Source organism: Protopterus annectens, chromosome 4.part0 (genome assembly GCF_019279795.1).
Source record: "Protopterus annectens isolate FY-2018-M chromosome 4.part0, PAN1.0, whole genome shotgun sequence".
Classification (NCBI taxonomy): Eukaryota; Metazoa; Chordata; order Ceratodontiformes; family Protopteridae; genus Protopterus; species Protopterus annectens.
Genome location: NC_056733.1, coordinates 59,371,023 through 59,398,739, shown reverse-complemented (window position 1 = coordinate 59,398,739; position 27,717 = coordinate 59,371,023). Strand labels below are relative to the sequence as shown.

At 40.6% G+C, this 27,717-nt stretch overlaps 1 protein-coding gene across 1 annotated transcript in view; it reads right to left on the bottom strand.

Moving 5' to 3' along the window:
• Nucleotides 1-27,717, bottom strand: part of RPTOR (regulatory associated protein of MTOR complex 1) — a 5,042,670-nt gene that overhangs the window by 1,060,782 nt on the left and 3,954,171 nt on the right. The window contains exon 22 of the mRNA XM_044068087.1: nucleotides 7,188-7,291. Coding sequence (XP_043924022.1) covers nucleotides 7,188-7,291 — 104 coding nt within the window. The remainder of the gene's footprint in view (nucleotides 1-7,187; nucleotides 7,292-27,717) is intronic.

Here is a 27,717-nt window from a genome sequence, read left to right as displayed (position 1 = left end):
CACAGAGCTCGACTTCATAGTTCCTCCAAAACATTGACATAAATCAGCCATGTTCCTTTGTATTATCCACCAAAACTTATCATGAGTCATAAAACGTTATCTAAATCACAGAGCAGACACCTATAGAGACGTTCAGTTACAGACCTTCTTAGTGCAGTTCCATCTATCAAATTATACCTTCACAGAGTAACACTCATCAAATTTCCATCTTGTTCAAGCTGTCCTTTTATCATATCGTTTCTCTGACAAGCTGGGCTGATTGCTCCTTATGTGTAAGCATGTACTTTGTGTTGAAAGGTTATATGATTCAAGAGGATGGGAAGCAACATTTTTTTGCTATAGATTTCTTCCCTTCTCAGTGGTTCTCTAACTTCAGTACATATAACTGGTATGGGTACGAAAGACCTACCTCTCCTACAAAGCTAATTTCAGACAAATGTCCATTTAGACGCTTCTGAGCGGTCTTCAGCTTTCCACCATATATTTATATATTTTTGGAAAATCTCAGACGTCATCTCTGGCAAAGTAAGAAGCCAAGTCTGCCAGATGGCATACAGGATTAAGGTTTTGTGCTGTTAAAGAAGTGGTCCAGGGTTTGGTGCCCTCAGCCTCCATATGCTTAACTCTGACTCTGAGCAAGTCACTTAACCAGCCAATGTTCCCAGACTGAATATGAAAAAAGTACAGTTTTGTACCTACCATAAATGTAGATGTCCGATAGGTATGCATCTGCAGTCATAACATATGGGTTGTCCTGCCTCAGGCAGCCCTTCGGTCGGCTGGATTCCAAAGTCTGGGTCTGGCCTCGGCTGATGTCTCACTTTCCCCGACGTCAGAGCGTCTGGGGTATAAAAGCATTAGCCGATGCCATCTTCCTCAGTTGTTCTTGCCCCAGATGCCAGGTGCCCTCTAGGAAGGCTAAATTTGGAGAAATGCAATAAATTCCAAACATTTGCAAAAATATATACATATATATACAAACAAATACACCATAATAGATCCCCCAGCTAGCTAATAGAGGAGTAAGCACCCTAGGAATACCACAGGGGGGAAGGAGGGAGGGTAAACCTGACTGCAGATGTATACCTATCGGACATCTACATTTATGGTAGGTACAAAACTGTACTATGTCCTTCAAGGATGCATCTGCAGTCATAACATATGGGTAGAATACCATAGCCAATCTGGGGGTGGAGGTACTAAGAAAATGATGGTGTAGTTAAGAGACCCTGCAGGACTGCTGTAGCAAAACCTGCTCTGGATCTGGAGTATAAGGGTAAATTGTAATGCTTGGCAAAAGTATGCACGGAGCTCCATGTAGCAGCTTCTAAAATGTCCTTGGTAGCCACCCCTCTTAGGAAGGCTGTAGTGGTGGCTGTGGCTCTCGTGGAATGAGGCCTAATATTCGCAGGAACAGTCTTTCCATGAAAGGAGTAGCAAAAACAAATGCAATTTCCTATCCATTTTGAGATTGTCTGTCTGGAAATTGCTTTTCCTTGTGTCCCAGCTGCATATGCTACAAACAGTTGGTCAGTCTTTCAGTAACTTTTAGTTCTGTCCAAATAGTAGCGTAATTGCCTGTGGATATCCAGAGTGTGGAGAAGTTTCTCCCCTTTATTTTGCGGATTTGGGAAGAATGTAGGCAAATGAATTGCTTGGTTCAAGGATACTCTAGATACCACCTTTGGCATAAAAGTTCGGTTGGTTCTTAATGAAACTCTGTCCTGATGAAAAATAAGGAATAGCTGCACTGCCATTAAAGCTTGTAACTCAGATACTCTTCTTGCTGAAGTTATGGCCAGAAGGAATGCAGTTTTCCAGGATAGAAACTGTGGATCTGCCGATGCTGCTGGTTCAAATGGAGGGAGTGTAAGTTTTTCCAGCACAAAGTTAATGTCCCAAGTAGGTAAAGGTGGTCTCCTTGGAGGATTGATGTTTTTGATTCCTCTGAGAAATTGTCTTAAGAGAGGATGCGAGTAGACAGGAGGATTTACATTGTATTCTGCTGAAATTGCTGAGGCATGTATTTTAATGGAAGAATAAGACAGGCCATTGTGGAACAATTCTGCTAAGTATTCCAGTATATGTGACATGTTCATCACTGTCACATCAAGGCCTTTTGTTGTGTTCCAAATGAGAAATCTTTTCCATTTTGCTGAGTATGCCTTCCTTGTGGAAGGGCTATGAAGCCCATAATAATGTCCTTTACCCTCTGGGATAAGCTGTCCTGGGAAGGAGTCATGGTATTCTCCAGGCAGTTAGCTGCAAGGTCTTTAGGTTGGGATGCAGGATCTTGTAATTGTTCTGCGTCAGAAGAAGGGGCCATAATGGGAGAGGCCACGGTTTCGTCTGTGACAAGCTCTTCAACAGTGGGTACCAATGCTGCCTTGGCCAGTCTGGAGCTATCAGAATCACTTTTGGCTGTTCTGCCCTGATCTTCAGTAAAACCTTGGACATTAATGGGATTGGTGGGAAAGCATAGACTTTTCGCACTTTCCAGCTGAAAGAGAGAGAGTCCACCTTCCATGCTTGTGGATGGTATGTCCTTGTGCAAAAAATTTTCAGTTGATGATTGTGGGGTGAGGCGAACAGATCTATCTCGGGCCTTCCCCATGTCTGTGTTATGAGCAAGAAGATGTCCGGGTGCAGCATCCATTCGTGTGCATCCATGGTAGTTCTGCTTAAACTGTCTGCCAGAGTATTGTCTTTCCCTGGCACGAACTGGGCCTGTAGTTGTATATTGTGTTTCAAACAAAGAACCCATAGATTCATAGCCAGTCTGCACAGAGGGTAGGAATGCGTGCCTCCTTGCTTGTTTATGTACCACATAACTGTGGTGTTGTCTGTCCTTATTAGCAGGTGGCCTTGTTGAAGGAAAGGCTTGAAAGCCTCGATTGCATGTATAACTGCCAGCATTTCCTTTTGGTTTATGTGCATTTGCAGCTGCCCTTGAGACCATAGCCCTTGGATACATTTGTCCTCCATATGTGCTCCCCAACCTCGGTCTGAAGCGTCCGTGGTGATGGTTTGGTTTGCTTTTGGTTTGAAGAAAGGCAACCCTCTGCTGGTCTGGCAGGCTTGAGCCCACCACAGGAATTCCTTTTGAAGGCAAGGTATGATTGGAATCAGAGTTTTTAAGCTGTGACTGTGCTGAGTCCATACACTCCTTAGGTACCATTGCAATCTTCTCATATGTAGCCTGGCTTGTGGAATTAGTATTATGCAGGATGCCATGAAACCCAGGGCCTGCAGGATTTTCCTTGCAGTTAGCTGAGTTTGTCTTGTCAGATTCTTGAAGCAATCTGGAAGTTGTTTCTGTTTTTCTTCTGTGAGAAAGGCCATTTGGGTGGTTGTATCTAGATCTGCACCCAAAAAGGTTATCCTTTGGGATGGTACAAGTCTTGATTTTTGGATGCTGACTGTGTATCCCAAGGCCTGTAATAGCTGGATGGCATAGTCCAAGTCCTTTAACAAATCTGTCTTGCTGTCCGCTTGTATCAGGCAGTTATCCAGATATGGGTAGATTTGAATCCCCTGAAGTCTGCAGTGTGCAATTACTGATGCCAGGCATTTCGTGAATACTCTGGGCGCAGTAGATAAGCCAAAGGGCAATGCTGAGAATTGACAATGCTCTGATCCTGCAAGAAATCTGAGGTGTCTTCTGCAACTTTGTCGAATGGGGACATGCAGGTATGCCTCCTTGAGATCTAGAGTCACCAGCCAAGATTCCTTGCCCAGCATGGGAAGAAGCTGCTGTAGGGTCAGCATCTTGAATTTCGGCACAATGAGGTAAGTGTTCAGTGTGGACAGATCAAGAATAGGCCTCCATTGATTTTCTTTCCTTGGAACAAGGAATAACCTTGAATAAAAACCTTGGCCTTGTTCTGAGAGAGGAACCTTCTCTATGGCTTTCATTTGTAGTAATTTGGTGATTTGCTTCAAAGCCTCCGCCCTCTGATTTGGTGTCAGGTCTGGCATTCCTTTTCTTTTTGGCAATGTGTGGAAATGGAACCTGTATCCTTTGTCTATTATTTGCAGTGTCCATGAGTCCCTTGTAATGTAATGCCAATTTTCTGAAAATAAAGAAAGCTTTCTGCCCAATGGTGCTTCTAATTGAGCCCTGGTTGGCGGAGTCAAAAATAAGTCATTGTGTTTGTCCTGGTGTAGCAGTTGTTGTTGCTGTTCCTGCATTACCTCTCTGGCTGGGTGGCTGCCACTGACGGCCTCTGTAGTGGCCTCTAGCTTGCCCTCTACCTCTGGTACGCCTGTTCCTGCCTCTCTGTGATCTGTCTGAGTCTGGAAAGGACCAATTCTTAGTAGGCCAATTTCTGCTGAATCTCGGTGGTTGTACCTGCAGAAAGTCCTTGACTGTTTACACAGATTTTGCCTTTTCTTCAAACTTCTTTAAGACCTCCTGGGCCGTGGAACCAAATAATTTTTGTTTTTCCATTGGAGCATCCAGGAGCTTAGCTTTAACATGGTCCGGTAGAGATTGTTCCTTCAACCAGGCATGCCTCAGATAACTGCCCCTGTCATTGCTGACCTACATGAAGCTTCCAGTGCATCATTACCACATTGCAAAAAATGGTTGCTAACCTGCTGTGAGTTATGTACCAGATCCTGAAGAGATTTATGGTCAAGGGGCTCAGAGGATGAAAGTTTCTTATACAATTCATCTAACAAATACTCTTGGTACTGAATCATATGGAATTGACAATTTAATGCCCTCATAGAAAGAGTTGCAGAAGTATAAACTTTCTTTCCCCATCGCTCTAAAGCTCTAGATTCCCTTTCAGAAGGTAAAGGATTTTTAGCAGTGGCAGCTGCAACCCCTTTTGGGCCCTGTGAAATGGTTTCTGGGTCTGCAGAGTGGGCCTTGTACAGATGAAAATGAGAATCTGGAACCCTGTAGTACCTATCAGGTTTGGCAGGAGCCGGAGGGAGAGAATCAGGGGCTGTACTAGCATCAGAGTACACATCATCAATAACATTCAAAACAGGAGGTATAGCCAAAGGCCTATGCTGAGGTAAATGCAAAAAGGTCCTTAATCTTTTTCTAGAATCAGAAAATTCCTGGCCCTGCCATTGGAAATGTTCTCTCATAGAATGCAGTGTCTCACCAAAAGAAAACTCTTCAGGAGGGGAGGCCGAAGGGATAGATGCTTCAGCATCAGAATCTTCGTAGGCCGAATAAGCCTCCTGCTGGTGCTCTGACAACACAGATTCATCCATAGACTCATCTGAAGAGTGGGGATCAGAGGGCTCAACCCTGGGCCTTTTGTCTGGAGGTGGAAGAGAGCCCCTGTCCGGGTGAGGTTGAGAACCTCTAATTAAGGAGATAAGATCCTCTGCTAGGCTGAGGATTTGAGTGCTGGTAGAAGGCCTCTGAGAGGAAGACTTGGGAGGCAAAGCTTTGGCAAGTTTGGCAGCTTTAGCCCTAGAGAAGGCCTTAATGGACATGGATGCAGGGGGTCTGGCTGCACCACGTGCAGGGGTGGACTTGTCTAAAGGAATGGTGTCGGACATGTCCTGGACACCGGTTTCCGTAGGTAGTTCAATAACCGACTCGGCCGGAGCCTCCGAGGCCGAGGTAGTCGGTTGTAAGGTTTCGGCAACAGGAAGCACTGAGGACTCGGTTTCAGCCGAAACCGAGACACTCGCGGTAGGCCTGACCGAGGTTTCAGCCGAAACCGCGGGCCGCGAGGGTCGGTCCTTGTCCTTCCGTTTTTTTAACATGTGAAGTCGGAGTCTCCGACGGCATTTTATACGCAAAGTTAGCCCCAAAATATTCCTCTGCAAACTCCGACCGATGCCTAAGCGTTCGTCGGTTGAAGGAGGCACAGGCAGAGCAGGCCGAGACGTCGTGGTCCGGGCCTAAGCAAGGGAGGCAGTAAGAGTGGAAATCCTTATGAGGTATTTGTTTCCCACAAGTTAAACAATTATTTACTTTATCTGACATCGGCTGAGGCAAGAAAGAGTCCCCAACGGGGTACTTAGCTTTTTCGAAGTCTTCGGTAGCTGAATCAAAGGAGCTGGCCAACCGGCACTTGCGAACTGCTTCTGCTTCGGGCACCGCGCGGCAAGAAAGACTGAGGAAGATGGTGTCGGCTGATGCTTTTATACCCCAGACGCTCTGACGTCGGGGAAAGTGCGACATCAGCCGAGGCCAGACCCAGACTTTGGAATCCGGCCGACCGAAGGGCTGCCTGAGGCAGGACAACCCATATGTTATGACTGCAGATGCATCCTTGAAGGACATCGGCCCATGTGAACCACTGCTTTATCCCAGCTGACAAATAGAATAAAATAATTAAATAAAACTAACTGGTACAAAGAAATTTAAGGAAACCCAATGTGTATGTTTGCAAAAAATAAAGAAAATTCTGATAAATGGTAATAGTAACAGTTTTTCCTCCATGAGAAAACACCTGTCTTACTCAATATATAAATTAATAAAGTGAGGGGTGGCTGTCCATGGGATTTTATACATATCTTGTACTCTGAGGCACACAGTAACAGCTGCAAACTGGTACATTATCAATCTATTTAACAATTGCTGGCAATTTTAAAAAGGAAGCAACATATCTCATTTCAACTTTACAAAGCTGTGAAGTAATGAAAGAAGAGTACAGAAGCAAAACAGTGCCAATTTGTGTATAACGCATGGTAAATTGACATAAGGGCAAACACTTCTTGGTTATTATAAACAAAATAAAATTCTAAATTCCTAAGTATAGATCTGTTGCTTTGAAAATGACAGAAGGAAATCTACAGTTGTTCATTAACATCACATAGTCCCAGAGGGGAGTCATCCAACATTTTACTTTGGGGTACAAAATAAAATCATAAAAGCACAGGAGATCAACAGTATAAATTACTGACTGCAAATTAAGAATGTAATTACTAAATTAAAATCCAATAAAGCAACCAACTAATTTTAATAAGGCAAAAAACATGCTCAGTATAGTAAAATTTACTACTCTGATAAAATAATATAACTACATTTTTCAAAGAGGTCAGTGGTGATCTAAGCTAATTTACTTGTTCCTGGTTAAGTGAGTGGCTTAAGTGATCCAGATAAAATAGTATAAGAGCTTTTAATGTTTAGGGACCGAGGAAAATGTAAAAAAAAAAAAAAAAAAAACACACAATGCAACAACCAACATGCTGTACAGCTTGTAACTTACCCAACCTGGTGAATGTGGGTTCCCTTATTAGTAGGGCTTGCTGGAGCAGATTGCGTAAGTGATGATGTGTCCAAAATTCGCTGAGGCCGGGCATTCACTGTAGCCTGTTGCATGACAAAAATATACATAAGATCAGACTAAAATATGGAATATAAACATTACCACATTCACCTGTTAAGATCTAATTTTAATCTTTCCTGTAGTTTTTGCCTTCATCCACCCAAGCATCCATCTCTACTGATGTGTCCATTTCCCATCATTAGGAAAAGAGCCTGTCACGGCATGGTCACCATCCTGGCAGCCATAAGGAATTCTGCTGCATTCTGTTCTTAAACTAATGTGCAGATTCATAAGTAAGAAGGCCTACTTTTTCCCTATGTGCATGTATGTACATACATTATATATATATATATATATATATATATATATATATACACACACACACACACACACACACTTACACATATGCATAACAAAACCTCATATGTAAATGTGTCTTGGCAGTGCCAAGCAGATACACCTGACAAAAATGCTGTGCACTGTACATCTCTCCAGGAAGTGCTGATACGGCAGCAGCCCAAACACACCCCCTTTGTCAGGATTGGTGAGTCAGCATCAGCTCCTCATTCCCAACCTCCTCCGGTGTCCACGCTGAAATTCTGTGTCACATGGGTTTTATTGCTCTACCACAAATTCAGCACATTATGTTCTAACCAACCTGAGGTTTACTCTCCAAAAACAGTACACTTGGCTTTCAGAACAGAGTGGTGATACCAAACAAGTTTGTTCATCAAACGCTAAGTTCTTACTAATAAATAAGTTATGTAGATATTCACTAGCATGCCAAATTTTCAAAAGCTTCTCTCATCAATAAACAAAATTAGTGGTGGTGGTCTTCACACAACAGATAATGTTTTTTTTTGTTTTTTTTTTTGTTTTTTTTTTTTTTTTTTAAGGATTTTGTGCCTGAAATGGCATAGGTAGTACTTTGTACTTTGGAAAAGTGTGCCATCAAACTTGAGATATACAGCCAGGACAAAGTATCTGCTCCTTATATCATTCCCAGAAAAGCTCAAGAAAACAACCAAGACCAAAGATCGTGGTAGATCAACAGTCACAGAAAGAAAGCAAATTGCTTCTTGGAAATGAGAGGAAAAAAATGTAACCATACTTGACAAAGATGTTCTGAAATATCTAGAACTAAGGCATGTACCTGCATAACTAACCAATCTTGCTTAAGGCAATCACAGTCAGCAGGTCCTTAAAATGTGCAGGAGTCTTAAGAAGCAAATGTTAGGAGTCAACAAAAAAGGAAGCTGCACTTAGGGAAGAATGCTCAATAAAAGTGTGAGATGATCCTCAGGAAGGAAATAAGGTGAGCCAGGGCAAAGAAATAGCTCCACAGACTTGTTTCAACTTAGCCAAACAAATCACTGTCATAGTCAGATTGATAACAGTATCTCAGATACTTCTTGAGGCATCTCGTACTATGCAAGGGCAATGTAGTTAGAAGCTAAGAAGTCTCAGGGACTTTAAGATGGGGGTGTTAGACAATCCCCAGTCCTGTGTTAGCAAAATCCACTAAACAGCAATTGGAGATGGGACCAACCACCAGCTCTTAGAGTGACTGAGTGTGTGTGTGTGTGTTGGGACAGGGAGGCACCAGATGTGTTTTGGGCAAACTGTTGCCAAAATACTCTTCATAAGGTGCAAATAATGCACTTTGACTGTGGCTCATTAAAAATAATCAGATAACAACATGTCTATTTACACTGTCAAAATATTTTTAGCAAAAAAAATATATATATAAATATATATATATATATCTATATATATATATATATATATATATATATATACATACACACACACATACACAAACTCGCGTAAATATCAGGAGTGGAATCTTGTTCAGTTCTTGAATCCCCTAAAAATGGAAATGGTTTTGAATAACCTACTTAAGAGTTTCCAGTTCTTAAGCAATATGTCAAGTCGTACCTTAATGTATACTCAACAGAAAGTTCTGTTAGAGAAAAACATAACAAAATGTCAGATTTTCATGCAACGAATTCAAAAGAGGCTTTTTCTAGCATGAATCCCAATACCATGGGGCATGCAGTGAAGCAGTAACTTTACTCTCATGTCATCAAGAACAGTACAGCTGCAAATGCCTCAAAAATGTGAACAGAAGAATATACAGAGAGCGAGAGAGCGAGGTGTCACTCCATCATTCATTTACTGACCAGAGTGAAGCAGGAAAGAGGAGGAAGTGTCAAGCTAGAAGGTCTAAAATCACCATGGGTGGAGGTCAGGTTTATATGCTTTCTGATTTTAAGATATAATGATTTAGAGTTTCTGAATATAAAAACTATCTGGAAATGACAAATCTCTTCTGCTATGTAAGCTTACAGAAAGTAGAAGCATACAAGGGTAGTAGCAGAGAGGGAACTAGAGAAGAAGTCAGGTGAGACATGCCACTGCAAATAAGGTTCTAGATTTGGATACTATGTGAAGACTGCAATGTCTAACAAAGATATCAGTGCTAGTCCAAGTCACAGCAACACAGAGCTCCTCAAAAGAAACTCATGAAAGACTAATAGTCAAGCTGCCAACTGACATAATACAGAGGGTCTTAAGCCCCTCTAATGGTTTATTAGATGGAAAAGAGCCAAAGACCACGATGGAATAGTTTACTTAGTGACAACTTTACCTTTCCTAATGGGAAAAAATGAAATTTTTTAGATATGCAGTCTGAAGTAAGCTGTTCCACAGTACAGAAGAATGAAGCCTTAACTATAACTCAGACAGCAGAGGTTTGAAAACTAACCTTGGGTAATAAAGAAGTTGGTTCAGGGACAGATGGTTTGAAACAAGCAGCTAACACCTGCTCAACCAACCAACCAACCTAGGGAAAGGATGGGTGGCCTGGTTCACTACAATGGTAGAATGTGTTTAGCATGATGGGATCTCAGGGAATGGGCACCTTGTTCAAGAGCTGGACGTATGTTTGACCCTAACCAAGCAATACATAAGAACTGTAGCAAGAAATGTTGCTTATTTTGAAGTATGCACACGTCATTAGGCAAGCACTGCAGGCCTACCTGGACATGTTAGTCACAAACAAATACTAAGGTATGGCAGCAGCTAAGAAAAGAGAGAAAAGAAAAAAAGAAATAGTTGCCTGCCTAGAAGTTGGTTCCATATACAGAGAATCTAACTGTTAGCAGGCAATGGGAAGAAACAGACTAAAAAGACAGAAAGAATACATTTTTTATTTTTTTGCTTATTTGTTTGACAACTGGGTAAAAAAACTGGTCAGAAGATCATTTTGAGGCATGACACAAACCAAAAGGCAATGACAGCCTTGCAAAATTAGAAGTTATGTACCTACCATAATGTTCCATGTTAGTTGTCTTCTCTCGCTTTCTTTCTTGCTTAATGGGTTCGGAGCCGATCCTCGGCTCCGACTCGGCACTTGCTTTAGCTCGAGAACTCCTTTTACCAGCTCGAGGCAACCCTATATCCCATGATGCAAGGCGGAACTACCTCAGATCTCGTTTGGCAGCTAACTGACCCTGCTAAAGACTATCCTAACATAATTAGGAACCATGGTTCCTAAAAGAAGTCCTCATAACAATGCTCCAGAGGAAGCAATCTAATAGGAACTCTCCAAGATCTGTCCAGGCCAGGGGAAGGAGGGAGGGGCTAAGAAAGAAGGCAGAGAAGACAACTAACATGGAACGCGTTATGGTAGGTACATAACTTCTAAATGTTAAGTTGTCAATCTCGCCTTCATTCTTGCTGGATGGGACCGCGTCCCTAGCACCTGTATCCCGGGTGGCTCAATGGAACAGACTCTTGAGAACTGTGGAACCAAAACTGGCCCTGTCTCTGGAGGCCAAATCCAACTTGTAATGAGACACAAAGGTATGAGGCATGGCCCAAGTAGCTGCTGCACAAATAGTGTCAATGGGAAGTCTATCCTGAAAGGCTACAGAAGTGGATAGACTCCTGGTCGAATGTGCTTTTGGCTTAGAAGATAGTTGTTTGCCCCTTAGAGAGTACACATAGGAAATGGTGGAAGTCAACCATCTAGATAAAGTCACTTTAGAAACTGGAAGACCTAACCTGTTTTCTGCATAGGAGACAAACAATTGGTCTGATTTTCTAATTTGTTTAGTCCTATGCAAGTAGTACCTGAGCTGACGATGAACATCCAAAAGTGCAGCTTCTGTTCAGCTCTGTCAGAATAGTTAGGAAAGAAAACTGGTAGATCAATAGATTGGTTAATATTGGTTTGAGATACAACCTTGGGAAGAAAGGAAGGGTTAGTTCTAAGCGAAACCCTATCCTTAAGAAAACCAGATAAGGTGAACAATACAGAGGGCCTGAATCTCAGAAACTCTTCTTGCAGAAGTAACAGCCAGTAAAAATATAGTTTTCCACGTCAATAACTTTAAAGAACACGTAGCAGACGGTTCGAAGGAGGTAGAATTAGGGATGCCAACATTAAGTTTAGATCCCATTGCGGAGGAGGATGTTTCACAGGCGGTTTCAGGAGAAAAACTCCTCTTAAAAAGGCCTTGCATAACCTATGAGACATGATGTTATTGTCATGCAAGCCAACATGATACTTGGAAATAGCAGCCAGTTGTACTTTGACTGTAGATGACGAAGATCCTGAATGAAAAACCTCCGCCAGGAAATCCAAAACAGAATGTACAGGAGCGGTAAAAGGATCAATATTTCTGGCGTTTGCGCAAATTGAAAAACGTCGCCACTTGCTAGCATAAACAGTTCTAGTGGACGACTTTAAAGAAGACACCAAAATGTCTCTGACTGAGTCAGAAATCATTGGTAGCCTGGCTAGGGAAGGAAGTGGAGCAACCAAGCAGTGAGGTTGAGGGAATGAATGGCCCGGTGCTGCTGACCCAACTGGTGGATCAAAAGATCCGGAACTGGGTCCAGATGCCAGGGCTGCACCAGAAGATGATGATGTAGAGACGGAAACCAAATTTGTCGAGGCCAATATGGAGCAATGAGGATCAATTTGGCTCTCAAAACGGTGGCTTTCTGAATGACTTGAGGAATCAATGGAAAGGGAGGAAAAGCATAAAGAAGTCCCCGAGGCCAATCCTGGGTTAGAGAGTCTCTCAAGGGTTGGCCTGGAAGGGGAAATAGTGTGAAGTAATCTGGGCACTTGCTGTTTTGAGGGGTAGCGAAAAGATCGCAACAAGGGTGCCCCACTTCAGAAAAAATCTGATCTACTACAGATTGATTGAGAGACCACTCGTGAGGCATCAGAATAGATCTGCTTAGCCTGTCCGCCAATAGGTTGGACCTGCCGGGGATGTGCGTTGCTATCAGAAACCGCTGAGAAGAGATCGCCCATTGCCAAAGTCTGAGAGCTTCTCAACATAAGGGATAGGACCTGGTTCCGCCCTGTTTGTTGATGTACCAGACCACGGACATGTTGTCCGTCTGTACTGCAATAGTCCCCGTGGGAAGAAAGTCGTCGAGGGCTTGCAACGTTAAAAGCACTGCTCTCATCTCCAGGACATTTATGTGCAGATGGTATTCTATGGGTTGCCACGTCCCGTGGACCATCCTGCCCTGATAATGCCCCCCCACCCGATCAGGGAGGCATCCGTGGTGACTGTGGCAACTGGAGGAGGGGGAACAAAGGGTCGGCCCTGATGAAGAAGCGGGGAAGATATCCACCATAGTAGATGAGCCCTGCACGACTGTGTTACCAAGATTTCGTGTCTCATAGGCAGATCGTGGTACAACCACTGCGTGAATAACATCCACTGCAGGAGACGCATGTGGAAGCGAGCCAGTGGAAGAAGAACAATGGCCGCAGCCATTAGGCCTAGAACTTTCAAGACAAACCTGGCTTTGATCTTGTTGCTTAGTAACAGAAGCTGAACAAATTTCTGGATGTCCAGAATCCTTTGATCTGTTAGCCTGGCTAACATTTTGACGGTATTTAACTCTGCGCCTATAAAGGTGATAGACTGGCAAGGCAGCAGAGAGGATTTTTCGAAATTTACCGAAATTCCCAGTTTCTTGCAAAGCTGTAGGGTGTAGTCTCTGGACCGAAGAAGCTGATGCTTGGTGAAAAAGAGGGAAAGGGTGGGCTGTAACTAGATTACAGACTAAACTGACACTCAAAAAGGGAAATAACTCCTAACTACACTTTTCTTATTTTACTAAGAAAAAACTCACCTCAGCTGGCAAAGGAGACCTCTTTCGCTAAGCGGCAAACGAGATCTGAGGTAGTTCCGCCTTGCATCATGGGATATAGGGTTGCCTCGAGCTGGTAAAAGGAGTTCTCGAGCTAAAGCAAGTGCCGAGTCGGAGCCGAGGATAGGCTCCGAACCCATCCAGCAAGAATGAAGGCGAGATTGACAACTTAACATCAGCATTTACAAAACAGATGACCTTCCGAGTTACATACAGTTTGATAATCACTACAGATCTGCTGCTACATGAATACTTATGTAAATCTCAGCATTCTGTACAAGTATACAACTAGCACTAGTTATATAGCTATTTGTAACATTATGACTGCACATTGATTAAGTCTTGCATGATTTTTAGTAGGACTGCTTCAGCACCAATTCATGAGAGCTAACCTTGTATTCTATAACAATTGCGCTTACTATGTGCTGCTGGTGTTTCCAAGAGCTTTTGAAAGCGAGAAGCTTTACTAGCTTTCTGAATTTCCTCTGATAGATATTCCACACAACAGGTGCAGTTTTGTAGAAGGCTTTCTGTTGCTCACAGAATATATGAGGATCTTTATAACACAAAGAATTTTGACTCTGGACTTCTACTGTTATAATGGGGACCTCTAACTAGCAGAGTAATTTTTTTTTTAAAGTGGGACATGCATTAATGCATATCACAGAACTCTCTTGATGCAGGGTTAACATAACAGAACTTTAGTGAGATTCCAACACTCTGGAAAACAGACTAACTGAAAAGCCTACTTGAAGGTAAAGTCAAGAAATCTGGGATTAGTAAATTCTAGGAGAAATTTGCGAATGGTGTATAGGATTCCCTTACACAAAATTCCCCACATAATAGGCACATAAAAAAGTACATCATGCAAAATTTAGAGCTTGCATAATGCATGAAGTGTTTACCTCAGAGACAAAAAGCAAAAAGTTTAATTCTCACATTTGAAGGAAATTAGCTAGGCTTAAAAAATTACCCGCAAAGACAGCTAGTCTAGTAATTACCTGTAAACCTATGAAGCTATACATTTAACTTTAGAAATCCTCCCTAGCAAAAGTAATGGTCACTAGAAATAAGATATTCAACTTAACTACTTCAAGTCAAATGAAGAAAGGGTTCAAAAGGAGGAACTCAGTAGATGTATGGTGGGTGCTTGCTGAAGTTGCCTGACTCCTCAACTCACTCCATTTATCTAAAAGCAAATTAAATAAATAAATAAATACAAAATAAAATTCTTCAAGAGGTCATTAGTTCATTCAATGTGCTTTTTGGTAGACTGAAGACTGAAGGTGTGTACTGAGTGATGATAGATGAAATGGCATTTGTGGTAGAATCAGGGCTGGAATGGGGCTGACCATGATGTTAAGCAGTAAGACAGAGGATGTTGTGGAGTACTCAAAACAGGCTGGAAGGCATATGGAGTGAATTATGGGCGTGGAGTTAGATTGTATGAAGTGTATGTAAATGGATAAGATGAATTAACAGGAGTTATTGCATAACCACTAGACAGACAGTAAGCTGGTTAAACATTATGTGTTTGTGACTCAGGATGCTGCAGTGTTGGCAAAATCACACAGCCAAAGCAGCATCTAATCAAAACGGGAGATAAGACTAGAAAGGAATATCAGGGATTGTACGTGTCTTGGAAGGGATGAATTTGATGAAATATCTGAAAATCAAGATAATGTGGGAACCGGCTTCATTATAGATTCCTTAGGAATAGCACTTGTAAAATGCTTCTCACTGGCAGAACAGGAATTCAAATGTGGGAACCTAGACCTTTACCTGAAGCAGAATTTATTAATTTCGGTTGCTCAGGGAGTTCATTCTGTTTCTACTGAAAAAGTTCTTTCATCTCAGATAAAGTCTCAGAAAAAGATAAATCTTCAAAAGGAAAATCTGAAACCATAATTTTGCCAGAATCAAAAAGTTCAGACTAAGAAGAAATACCAGAGATACAACCATCTCCAATGCCTGCTCTATTGACTGAAAATCAAAGTCAGAAAGAGAAGGGACTTTTGTCCTTTTCATGCTTAAAGGATCAGAGGGCAAGAAAAAAGTACTAAAAGAGTTCCTTAGCAAATCCCAGTAAATCTTCATTGTCCATACTGACGTTACAGGTGACTAGAACGTTTTCTCACTATGCTTTGTTTTCCTGCTAAACAACCAAGTAAATTGCTGGCCCATAGTAGTTATGCTTATCACAGCTTCAGGTACTGCATCCCGCCAGAGTGAATAACTTTCATTTGTCCCCTGCCCTGAGACCGACAAGAGTGGTGCCCCATGCCTGCTAAGGGCACCTCTACAGGTGCACAGGACGTGGCTATAGATGCAACACCAAAAGAACCAAGATAAAAAGATGAAGTGGACTGAGGGATAACAAGTGGCCACAGCAGAGTCACTCAGCAGCAGCTGAGGCAAAACAGGAGCTGGTCCAACACCAGACTCCCTAGCAACTTATTTCTTCAAAATCATACAGCCGGACCAAAATGAGTCAGTAAAAGGTAAGGTAGAGAGCAAGTGGTACTGACATTAATAAAGCACTGACAGTTCTCCACAAGCACAATATCCTACCCCAAATACATAAATCTACAAAACCTGAAGTGCCAATAAGCATTTACACAAACTCCCGCAGAAATGCAATGACAGACCTAACAACAATTAGTTTCCTAGCAAGCACAATGTTTCAGTCAGGAAAAACAACAAATTCCTCAGAAAAATTAAGTTTTATGGAAGGTTTTCCCATGCAGGGGACTTATCTGCTCAGCTTTGAAGGATCACTAGCTGACAGTTTCACAGGGCCTGCCAAAAGAATGCTCTTCGGCAGCAAAAAAAGCTCTGAGTAGCAAAGTGTTTTGAACTGGCAGCACACTTGGAAGCTGTTTGAGGCATCCTTTGTGACAGTCAGAAGACTCCCTGAGATGGAGTCTGAAACCTCAGACCTTAAAAATGATGAATGTCACAGAACTAATCAACATTTTGGAAAGACAGTCGTGTGAAAAGAAGCATTTTGAGATTCAGACATGGATGAAGATCTCCCAAACTTCTGCAGTTTGGAGAAATCATGTGTAATGCCTTCTCCACTTTCAAAGACAGGCACTGGGTTTGTGGCTCCTCTGGCTAGTAAATAAACCATCTCCACCTAAGTGAAGAATTTAATGATGTAAATCCATAAAAACAGAATGGTAGTAAGGATAAAACTAAAATGCCAATGTGTAACCTTGGTCTAGTAGAGTCTATTTGTTCAACATAAGTAATTTACACTCGAATATGTTTGGCAAAATGCCCCCCTCCACCCAAAACAAGCCTCAAAGGTTCTGTATATACCTAGACTTTGAAGGAGGTGACTATGGCTTGTTAGGGGGAGCCTATTGCAGACAACCAAGTGACTGCACCTAGAGACTACCCATGTAGGAATTATACGAGCTTTGAAGGAATCTCTCCCTTTTCAAAACCGTTTCTTAGCACTGGACCAATTATCGCCAACACATCATTCTTACTAATACATGAATATGTATTCCTATCATTTAACATCATTCTCATACTACAAAAATAATGCTCACGGTTCATCAATACTAAAGGACCAAAGGACAGGGGATGAGAGCTTCTAGGTTGACCACGGAGGAAGATATTTTTGAACAAGAAATGGATGATCTTAAATATAAATTTATGGAAAGAGGCTACAATGAGACTAAGATTAATAATGCTCTATGTGAGATAAATAACCTGAGGGGAACCAAGGCTACACCTTATTTTTCAGATATTATAGCCGATAACACTACTGGAATGATATATGCAACCAATGACAGATCATGTACTACACTGAGAATGCCTATTCCCTATGGTAGTAACATGAAATGAGCTACCAATGTGTATAAACAATTTTGGCCTATATTAACAGCGGAAGCACACATCAGGGAAATAGTGGGTGATGATCCAAGATTTATATATAAGAACATGAAATCACTTAAAAGGTTATTATGTTATCCAAGGAGAATAGAAAATACTGTGAGCAGAGATCCCACTTTAACACCTTGTAATTACTGCAGTTATTTGGATACTTCAGGATCATTTTATCACCCAGATTTAAAAAAAAAAAAACATTTAGACTTAAATTGAGGGCCACATGCAACTCTATCCACTTGGCATACCTAGCTTATTGCATAGTATGCAAATCTTTCTATATAGGGAAAACTGATAGATGTCTAAAGGCCAGAATTAGGGAGCATTTATGTGATATCAGGAATTTAAATAAACTAATGTTTTAGCCAGACACATCATTGACAAAGACAGTACACGTACTTTTAAATTTATGATTGTAGAGATGACGAAGTTAAATGGGAGAATGGGAGATATAAGGAACAGAACAAAGTTCTAGAAACAAAATGGATTAACAGGTTAAGAGCCTGTGATGGAAAATGGTTGAATGATAAGATAACTATGAAACCCATTCTTAAAGCCAGACCTATACGGAGATGAAACTTTTCTTCCCCACATGTTTTAGTATATGGTTTTGTTTTATTTAATTTTGTATCTATTTATTGGTTCATTACATTTTCGCATTGTATGTGATTTGCGATATTTTATTTTTTGGTATTATTTATGCTTTAATGTTCAATTTAGGAAATGATGTACCTTGCACAGGAAATGATGTGGTGTTATCTTTTATATATAAGTGCTGATTTTTATTGTTAGTTTATAAGTCTGATGAAGCAGTTCTTAAACTGTGAATGTGCTTATGTACTGATTAAGGGACTTTTTACACTGAACATGGAGCCATCGTTTGCCTTCATTCTTCTTTTGCTGGCTGGTATATTTTTGAGTGGCAGCTTTATCCTGAGTTGTGGGATTATTTGCTTTATAAAATGAGTATTAATTTGGCTTGCCCAAGCAAATGTTTTTCAGTGGGACTAGTATATATTGCTTTTGCAACACCTGTGGTGTGTTCTACATAGGTAAGACTGACAGGTCATTGAACAAGTGTATATATGAAAATAACTATGATATTTGAAATAAATTTTTGAATGATGCACTATTTAAGCATACAATTGATTCTGAAAGCTACCAGATATTTAAATATAGAGTTTTAGAGAAAGTAACACAGAACCCAAGGAGAGGTCTTTGGGAGACTATTCTTGAAACCAAGGAATTGCATTGGCAGCTACATTTAAAATGACTAGACTCCACAAGTTTGAAAGAAAATGTTTGTATTACAAGTATACTCAAGCCTAAGGCTATGGAATTATAAACATACTTAGTAGCCATACTAAGAACTTGTTAGTTTTTTATTCATATATTTATAGTTTTTTTAAAAAAGAAAAGAAAAAAAACTCAATGGGGTTTTACATATTTTAGAAAACTTTGAATAATTCACATATTTTGTGTTTTAGAATTTATTGGTGGTGCATAATGTTCTATTTTATTTTACATATATGCTAATATTATATAATATATGCATTAGTATTATGTGAAATTTTTGGTAGTGTGCCTTTAACAGAATGGTATGATGTCACTACAAGGAAGTTTTAAAATGAGAGTGGTTCTTACTTTTGGTTCGAAGATGTCCTTAACACTATACAAGGATGAAAGAGCTTAACCACTGTTGAATAAAAGTTTTTAGCGTGTTTTAAATTTGTTTTGAACACATTTCCAGTAAGCAATGAAACAAAATGTATGAACCAATGACGACAAAACTGCCCAATTCAGAACATTTCAATCATAAAACTCGACTCAGACTTCCATCATTACAATTCACCAAAATCAGGCAATATGCACAATCTCTGCAGAAGTAAAAGTCATCTGAAAAATATCACACTAAAGAGATCTGTAACTAATGAAGAGGTTGCTGCTTGCAAACAGCTTTATATTTCAGTGTTTTATCTACAAATTCAATGTCTGTTTCCCTTGAAGAATAAATTGCCTATGTTACATTAAAAAAAAAAATGGTAGGCTGATAATATTGCAATAGGGAATGGATGGCAAATTGACAACAGGTTTATAGTTAACAGGCATCTCATCCAAAGGAGGACATACTCACAACTACAGCACTAGGGTCTATATTAGAAGATCTGTAGTTGACATGAAAATGTCGAACTGTAAGTTTGTCGAACGGCCAAATCACCGATTTCTTTCCAAGGGAAAGAAATCGGTTGGTCATTCTGTCACACCTGCCGTTTCCCTGACTGCAGTGTGGTCTCAGAGTTAGAATATTTATTTAGGGGGGTGTGGGGGCGAAGCCCCCCACTTAAATTTGTTTGTTTTTATGTGGTGTTGTTTGTTGGCCTTCTGATTTCTTTTCCTTGGAAAGAAATTAATGATTTGGCCGTTCGACAAACTTACAGTTCGACATTTTCGTGTCGAGTAAAGGTGACTACATTTTCAAATGTCGATTATATGATATAGACCCCACCACTCCAACCCCATTAAAGTAAAACACAGTATCAGCAATCCATCTACATGCTGTGGGAGTGGAACCCACAGCCTTCTGCATCAAAAGCAAGTATGCTACCTGTTATGCTACTAACAATGCTTTTAAATTCTTAAGCACAACAGTGATACCATTTGCTAAACAAAATAGTTGCATATTGTAAACAGACTTCGCATGAGCAGCAGTAAACAACTTCCCTTGAAGTACACAATTCCTTGAAAAATGCACTTGACACTCAACTCCTTGAAACTCAGTTTTTACAAACAGGTTGGTGGTTGGGGTAGAGATTCAGGATCTTGTGCAACTAGGGTACAGGGTTTGAGCCTGAGCAAATTAACTAACCACCTACTATCCCTAACAGGGACATATCACACAGACACACACACACACACACACACACACACACACACACACACACACACACACTGTGGAAAAATACTGAAGTCAACATATTTTGTATTCTGTATTTAAAGGGTTAAGCAGAAAAATGTTCACTGCGTGCAAACTGAAATGTTCTGGAAAATGTTGATCACTGAGGAATGCAGAAGTTAATCTTAAACTGCTGATAAGAAAGTTAATGGTGCAAGAATAACTGTGGTACTGGCTGGTAAAAACAAGTAATCAAACTATCAATTTTAATGAAAGTCCTCTGGCAGGAGGGTCTATATAAGGAGAACTTAAAGTACAAGTAGCCAGACTGCTGGCATATTACTATCATGTAGCAGATCTCCATGCATGTAAAATAAAGCTGTTTTACTTGCTTACAAGAACTTGGTGTGATTCTTCCAGAATATGTTAGAAGAGTAAAATCTTCGACATAACTGGCTAACGTAGCGAGGCCCTGCACGGCGCGAATCGAACAAAGAGAGGCTGAAAAGGTGGAGAGAGATCAGGCTCTCCTCGAATGAAAGACCTCCAACTGAAACAGGTTGAAATTAGAGGCCAGTCACTCTTTCCAGATTCAATCCGTGAGGTGGCAGCGAAACAGGGCGGAGGAATCACAAAGGTAAGCAAAAAGAAAAGCTATTTTTTGTTGTTTCTGATTGGAATTTTTTGTCTAAATTTTAAGGGACTAGTCAAGGGAGAAATTGAATTTTCTCAAAGTATAAGGGGTATATGTGAATAGATTCCATATACAAGAGATCTCAGGAACAGGAATAGTTTCTCGTAAGAGAAATGGGAACAGGAACCAAAACTGAAGATGAAAAGTTTATGTTTGATTTACACCCAAAGAATGTAAAGTATTTAGATAAATGGAAAAAGGAACATGGGTTTAGTGGATGTTTAAATAAGTCAGAATGTCAAAATGGCTGGAGGAAGCAAATAAAAGACATAAGGAACAAAATTTGAAAAAAGGGTGTGGTAATTCAAGTGAAAGAGATGTGTACTTTGTTAAAAAGGAAGATAGTAAAACTTCCAAGTGTGTAGAACCAGAATGCAGACTCTCTTAGATAAAATAGAAGAACATTGGAAGCCCAAGGCAGATTGGACTTGCATTAATCACTGCATTCAATCAGATGACGAAACCGTAGACAGTTATCTACATCGTCTCACACAATGGTTTGATGCTCATAGTGGGTTGATTAAGGTAGAAAATCAGGAAAATGACTCGCCCTATGAACAGCAATTAAAAAATGCATTCCTAAAGGGCTGCAAGACAGCCATTGGTAACTTTATACAAAAGCATATGATCACACACAAGACAGCGTCTACAGCCCACGGAGTATGCTAGACATGCTGAGAAATATCTGAAGGAAAAGGATAAAAGCCCAGACTTTTACAGTTAGTGAAGATGGAACTTTAATGTTAGTTCAAGTTTTTTGAACCCACATGAAAGAAGACGTAGATGGAGGGTATGAGGAAGAAGAAGAAAGTGAGACTGGGGAAGTAGGTACAAGTGAAGGCAATTGGTGGGAACAGGAAATGGCAAAAAATGAGGAATATCAAATGGTAAATCTAACAGCACTAGCATCAACTATGCAATTGGAATCCCAACCAGTGCCAAACTTATTATAGGGTCAGCACGATATTGGACTGATTAGAATGGCAGGACAGGTAAAGATTACACCCAAGTCAGAATTTAGACCTCATAAACAGCAGTATCCCTCGAGCAGAAAGGCAGAGGAGGGCATTTTACCGGTAATCTCAGCACTTTTGAAAGCTGGAGTATTAATTCTGTGCACAGACTCACCATGTTTATTTCCAGTAAAAAAAAAACGGATGGGACATGGAGGATGGTACAAGACTTACAGGCAATAAATGCCACAGTGGTACCTCGGGCCCCCATGGTCCCAGATCCGTCTGTTCTGCTGAATGATATCCTTCCTACGGATAACTACTTTTCTGTAATTGATATCAGTAATGCCTTTTTCTCTATTCCCTTGCAGGAAGATAGTAGATTTTGGTTTGCATTTACGTTTATGGGCAAGCGTTAATACCTATACCAGGTTACGACCATCTTCTCACAAGAGATGTCCACCAATTTGGCTCAGTTCCAACCGCCCAAGGATGCCACCTACTGCGGATGATATCCTCCTGGCCACGACTACGGAAGAACTCTGTAAGTCCGAGACTATTCAACTACTACACTTTCTGGCACACGAAGGACATAAGGTAAATAAGTCTAAGTTACAATTTTGTAAATTAGAAGTATGTTACCTAGGTTATACTATCTCTGGGAAGGGCAGGTGGTTAAATGACAGTAGAAAGAATGCTATTTTACAAGCCTCCATGCCAACTACAAAAAAAGAAATGATGTCCTTTTTAGGCATTACGAACTTCTGTCGTAGTTGGATTCCCAACTCTGTGTGCACCCGCTATCAGACTTAATTTTTGCAATACCGATGGCGGCAAAAGATTTGCTGCACTGGACAGACAAGGCAGTACAGGCATTTACTAGGATCAAGCAACTGATAGCTGGGTCAGCTACATTGGGGTTTCCAGATTACAGTAAGACCTTTATACAGACTGTAGATTGCAAGCAGGGATTTATGACATCTGTTTTAATGCAAATGTATGGAGATAAGTTAAGACCATTGGCATTTTACTCTAGCAAATTAGACTCAGTGCATTACCACACTGTGTGCAAGCAGTAATTACAGCCGCTTTGGTATTGTTCCATGATCTTACGTTAAAAGTCCCGCACTCTGTAGCAGTCATCCTTCTGCAGGACAAGTTAACATTTCTGTCACCTAGCAGACATTTATCTTGTATGACTATGCTGTTATCGCAGCCACACATGACAATTGAGAGATGCACTACCTTAAATCCATAATAGAGGCAAGACCACTCCCCGGGAACTTATCCGCTCAAGCAGCGGAACTGATTGCTGTGACAAGGGCATGTCTCCTTTCGGAGGACAGGAATGTCACTATCTATACGGATAGTCAATATGCCTTCTCTACGGTACATGTGTTTGCTCAGCAATGGAAAAATAGGGGGATGGTTACAACCTCGGGGAAAGACATTATGCACAAAGAACTAATCCTTGAATTACGCCATCTGTAAATGCGCTGCTCATACCCGTGCTAAGGACCTATCACTTGGTAATGCACTAGCAGACAAACCAGCCAAAGAGGCAGCTATGTCCAGTACCTTTTCACTTGAAACCACACCTACAGAATTACAACAAACAGATAAATTTGATTTGCAAACCTTACAAGTCATGCAGGAACTTAGCACAGTACAGGAAAAACAACGCTGGACTAGGTATGGTGTTAGGCAGAACAAAGGAATCTATGTGGGACCGGATAATAAATATGTTTTGCCTACTATTGCATATGCAAAACGTTTTTGTCTATCCTGCATAGTATGTGCTAAATACCACGGGGGAGGGGTCAGAGTTTCTCCGGCATCATTTCCAATACCCCCCCTATCCTTTTCATACAATATGTATGGACTTCATCGAATTGACCCCGGCACAACTAAAGAAGTGTGTGTTAGTGATAGTAGATGCATTTACTAAGTGGGTTGAGGCCTTTCCGGTGACACATCCGGATGCTCAAACAGTGGCTAAAATTTTGGTCAATCACATCGTCCCACACTTTGGACTTCGCATCTACTCTGACAACGGCACGCATTTTGTCAATCAGATCATTCAGAAAATGTCTACAGTTTTCCAAATTGAATTGAAACACCATTGTGCCTACCACCCACAGTCAGCAGGGTTGGTGGAACGCCATAACGGCATTCTAAAAGGCAAGTTGAGAAAACTCATGGCCGAGACACATCAGTCTTGGATTACCTGTCTACCTCTAGCCCTCCTTTCCATGCGGACAACTCCCAACTCAAAAGGAGTCACCCCATTTGAGTTGTTGTAGTGGCAAAACTTGTTGCCGCGGAACGTGAGGGGGTGAGGAGATAGCTGAGTACATGAGAAAAATGCTGACCAATACTAACAGCTGTTTAACGAATGATTATTTTCAGGTTCAAGAGACGGAAGTCGCAGTAACCATGAAGGACAATAATGAGAATAAGAAAAATGGTTCTATTGCAATGTTTTTTTGTTTATTACTATTGTGATTGTAATATTTCTGTTTTAGCCATTTCTGTTTTTAATGAAGCTAGCCATTCAAAAGAGACAAACACACCAGCTGGCATCCAAACTTTAATACATATCAAGCGATTAAATATGCATATCCATCCTCAATGAATGTCTCAAATTGTTGGGTATGTACTGCAATACCTACTGTACACAGTGGCTTAATGTTAGGGACAGCCCCTCTGGGAATAAATGATACTTGGAATAGTTTGTTGTTTGAAACCACAGAAGTACCACTGAGAGACAAGGTGGCTGCCTCTTCTGGGGCCAAAACAGAACAGTGTGTTTTCAAAAGATTGGGAAAGTTAAGGTGGGGCTGAGCCAATGTAATTTGACAATAGTTCATAATTGTACCCTAGAAGGGCAGTGTGAGACCAAGTTTGGAGCTATAAAAAAGACATCAATGTAAATGATATTAGTTTTGTTGAAAAATGCTGTATGTATATGGCCTGTTATTTAAGGGCTAAAGCCAAATGGGAGTTATGAATTTGCAACCAATATTACCATCAAAACAAATGATTGTTATTTTATTTGTGGTAGGAAAGCATATAAATGGTTACCATATGGCTGGTCAGGAAGTTGTTTTTTGGGATATCTGATACCAGCTATCAGATACACAAATGCATTGCCTCAAGATAAAATACGAAATGCACGTTCTCTTAATAAACCTATTAATCAGGTAACACTGATGCGTCATGGATTTATCACCATGACTTGGCACACATCAGCAGCAAAGGACTCTCACATATGGACCTAGGCGATGATGTAATTGCTTGGGCTGGTATTTTACCAGCGTATGGGACAGTAAAATCCATCTGAGAACTGAGAAAACTGTCAAAACTGTTAGAGACTCTGAGTAATGTGACATTTTCAGCGCTAGAATTGGTGATGGACGAATTAATGAGAACAGTAGTGTTGCAGAACCGTATGGCGCCGATTTCACCCTAGCGAAGGAAAAATAATTCAACAAGTTTTGAACTGACTAAACCTGGTCCAAACCCCTTGACTGACTTTTTCCAAAACCTGTTTGGAAACTGGGGTTCTGGGTTGATGAACATTTTAATTGCTGTATGTGTTGGTGCAATCATATTTTTGCTGCTTGGCTGCTGTTGCATACCATGTATCAAAATGATAATATCGAAGGTTATCTCTGCCAATGCTACAAAAGCATATTTCTCTGATTATGAGAAGGTATACAACGTATCTGGGATTGTGTAAAATAAACAGTATACAAAATGTTGTAAGGGGAAATGTGGAAAAATACTGAAGTCAACATATTTTGTATTCTGTATTTAAAGGGTTAAGCAGAAAAATGTTCACTGCGTGGAAACTGAAATGTTCTGGAAAATGTTGATCACTGAGGAATGCAGAAGTTAATCTTAAACTGCTGATAAGAAAGTTAATGGTGCAAGAATAACTGTGGTACTGGCTGGTAAAAACAAGTAATCAAACTATCAATTTTAATGAAAGTCCTCTGTGCTACGTGTATGTACGTGCAGGAGGGTCTATATAAGGAGAACTTAAAGTACAAGTAGCCAGACTGCTGGCATATTACTATCATGTAGCAGATCTCCATGCATGTAAAATAAAGCTGTTTTACTTGCTTACAAGAACTTGGTGTGATTCTTCCAGAATATGTTAGAAGAGTAAAATCTTTCACACACACACACACACACACACACACACACACAGACACACACACACACACACACACACACACACACACACACACACACACACACACTCCTCACAAAAATATGTCCAGGATAGAAGAAACGGAACCTTACTTGCTGCTGTAGAAGAATCTAGTTTACATTCATCCTGTGGAAGCAGCAGCACAAGAACGTTTTCTTGTATTTAAATTCTGCATGCGTGGAAAGGCAGCACAGGAGGTCTGTGAGATGATGCAAGTACAGAAGTGACAAAACAGGTGTGTGTCACTGGACCATTCTTAAAGAGGAACCCCTGTAAAACAAAAACAAGTTTTTTTTTTTTTTTTTAATTAAAAAGTAAATGTGACAGTACCTTTGCAAGTGGGCCCCTTCCCAACCAGTGGGCCCTAGCAACTCCCTTGATCACCTAGTGCTGGATCCGGCTCTGCCCACAGGAAAAATCAAACTGAATGCTCCTTTGAATCTGAATCAGAAAACTGAGGAGAAAACCCTGCATCTATCCCTTCATCTTCCTGTTCAGATTTCAAATCTTGGATCTTTTTTTGGAAAACCTGTATCCTTTGCTCACTGAGATGACCCCAACAGCCGCAGAAGATGTGGCTAATCCCCAGTCCATAGTGGCTGTAAGTGCTACACTAGAGGGATCTGAGGTAAAAGATGAGTGGTCTCTGAGGTACAACAAACACCCACAGCAGAGTCACACACTTGAGGCTGAGGTAAATTGCTAGCCTGCTGTGGTGGCAAAGGCTGTTTGCTTAATTTTTTTTTTGTGGCTAGGAGAAGGCTCGACCATGGTATTGGTAGTTTGTTCCATGGTCAAGGCAAAAATGGAGCCTCTTTCTCAGGAAAGACAAGCAGCAAATGCCGATAAAAACTAAAAGTCTTTAAAAGTTACATTTTTAATTGAAAAACATAGTAAATATCACTTCAAGATACTTTCCTAGCCTCAAAAAGTAAAATGAACACAATTTCTCCACAGAAAAAATGTTTTTCAGTTACGTTAAAAACACTTAAACTGAAGTGGGGAAAAAAAGTGCTCTCATTTAAAAGTACAATACAGTCTCATAGCATTCAGTTAAAACACGAAACTCCTAGGTTTAAAAAAACTTTCCTGAAAAGGAAAGTGATAAAACACACACGATTTGAAAATGGAAGGTTCTCCCTACAGCGAACTTATCTGCTCAGCAAAGAACAGCACAAGCCGACCATTGATCACTGAAAGCCTTAGAGAAGCATATTCAAGTGGTAAAGCTCCAAAGGGCTTGGCACCCAAACTTGTGTTTTACAGTACAGAGTTGATTATCTGAATGATGACTATCTGAAATGTCAATTATCCAAACCAGCCTTCCAAAGTTTTTGGGTAGAAAAAAAATCAAAGTCTGAATATGTAAACATTATACGTATTCGCTAGGCCACATTTTTTGAACTTGTACCAGCTTGTGTGTGAAAAATATTCTTTATTGTCCACTGGAATCACTGAATGGTTGAAAATTGTACTCCTCTATGCAGAAAAAGCAAGATTTTAGATGTTTTTTATCTGGTTCAATTATATGTTTGATTATCCGAACTACCCTAGATCCCAATTTGTTTGGATAATCGACTCTCTACTGTAGTCAGCTCAATTTGAGCTGCCTAACAGTTTGTGTG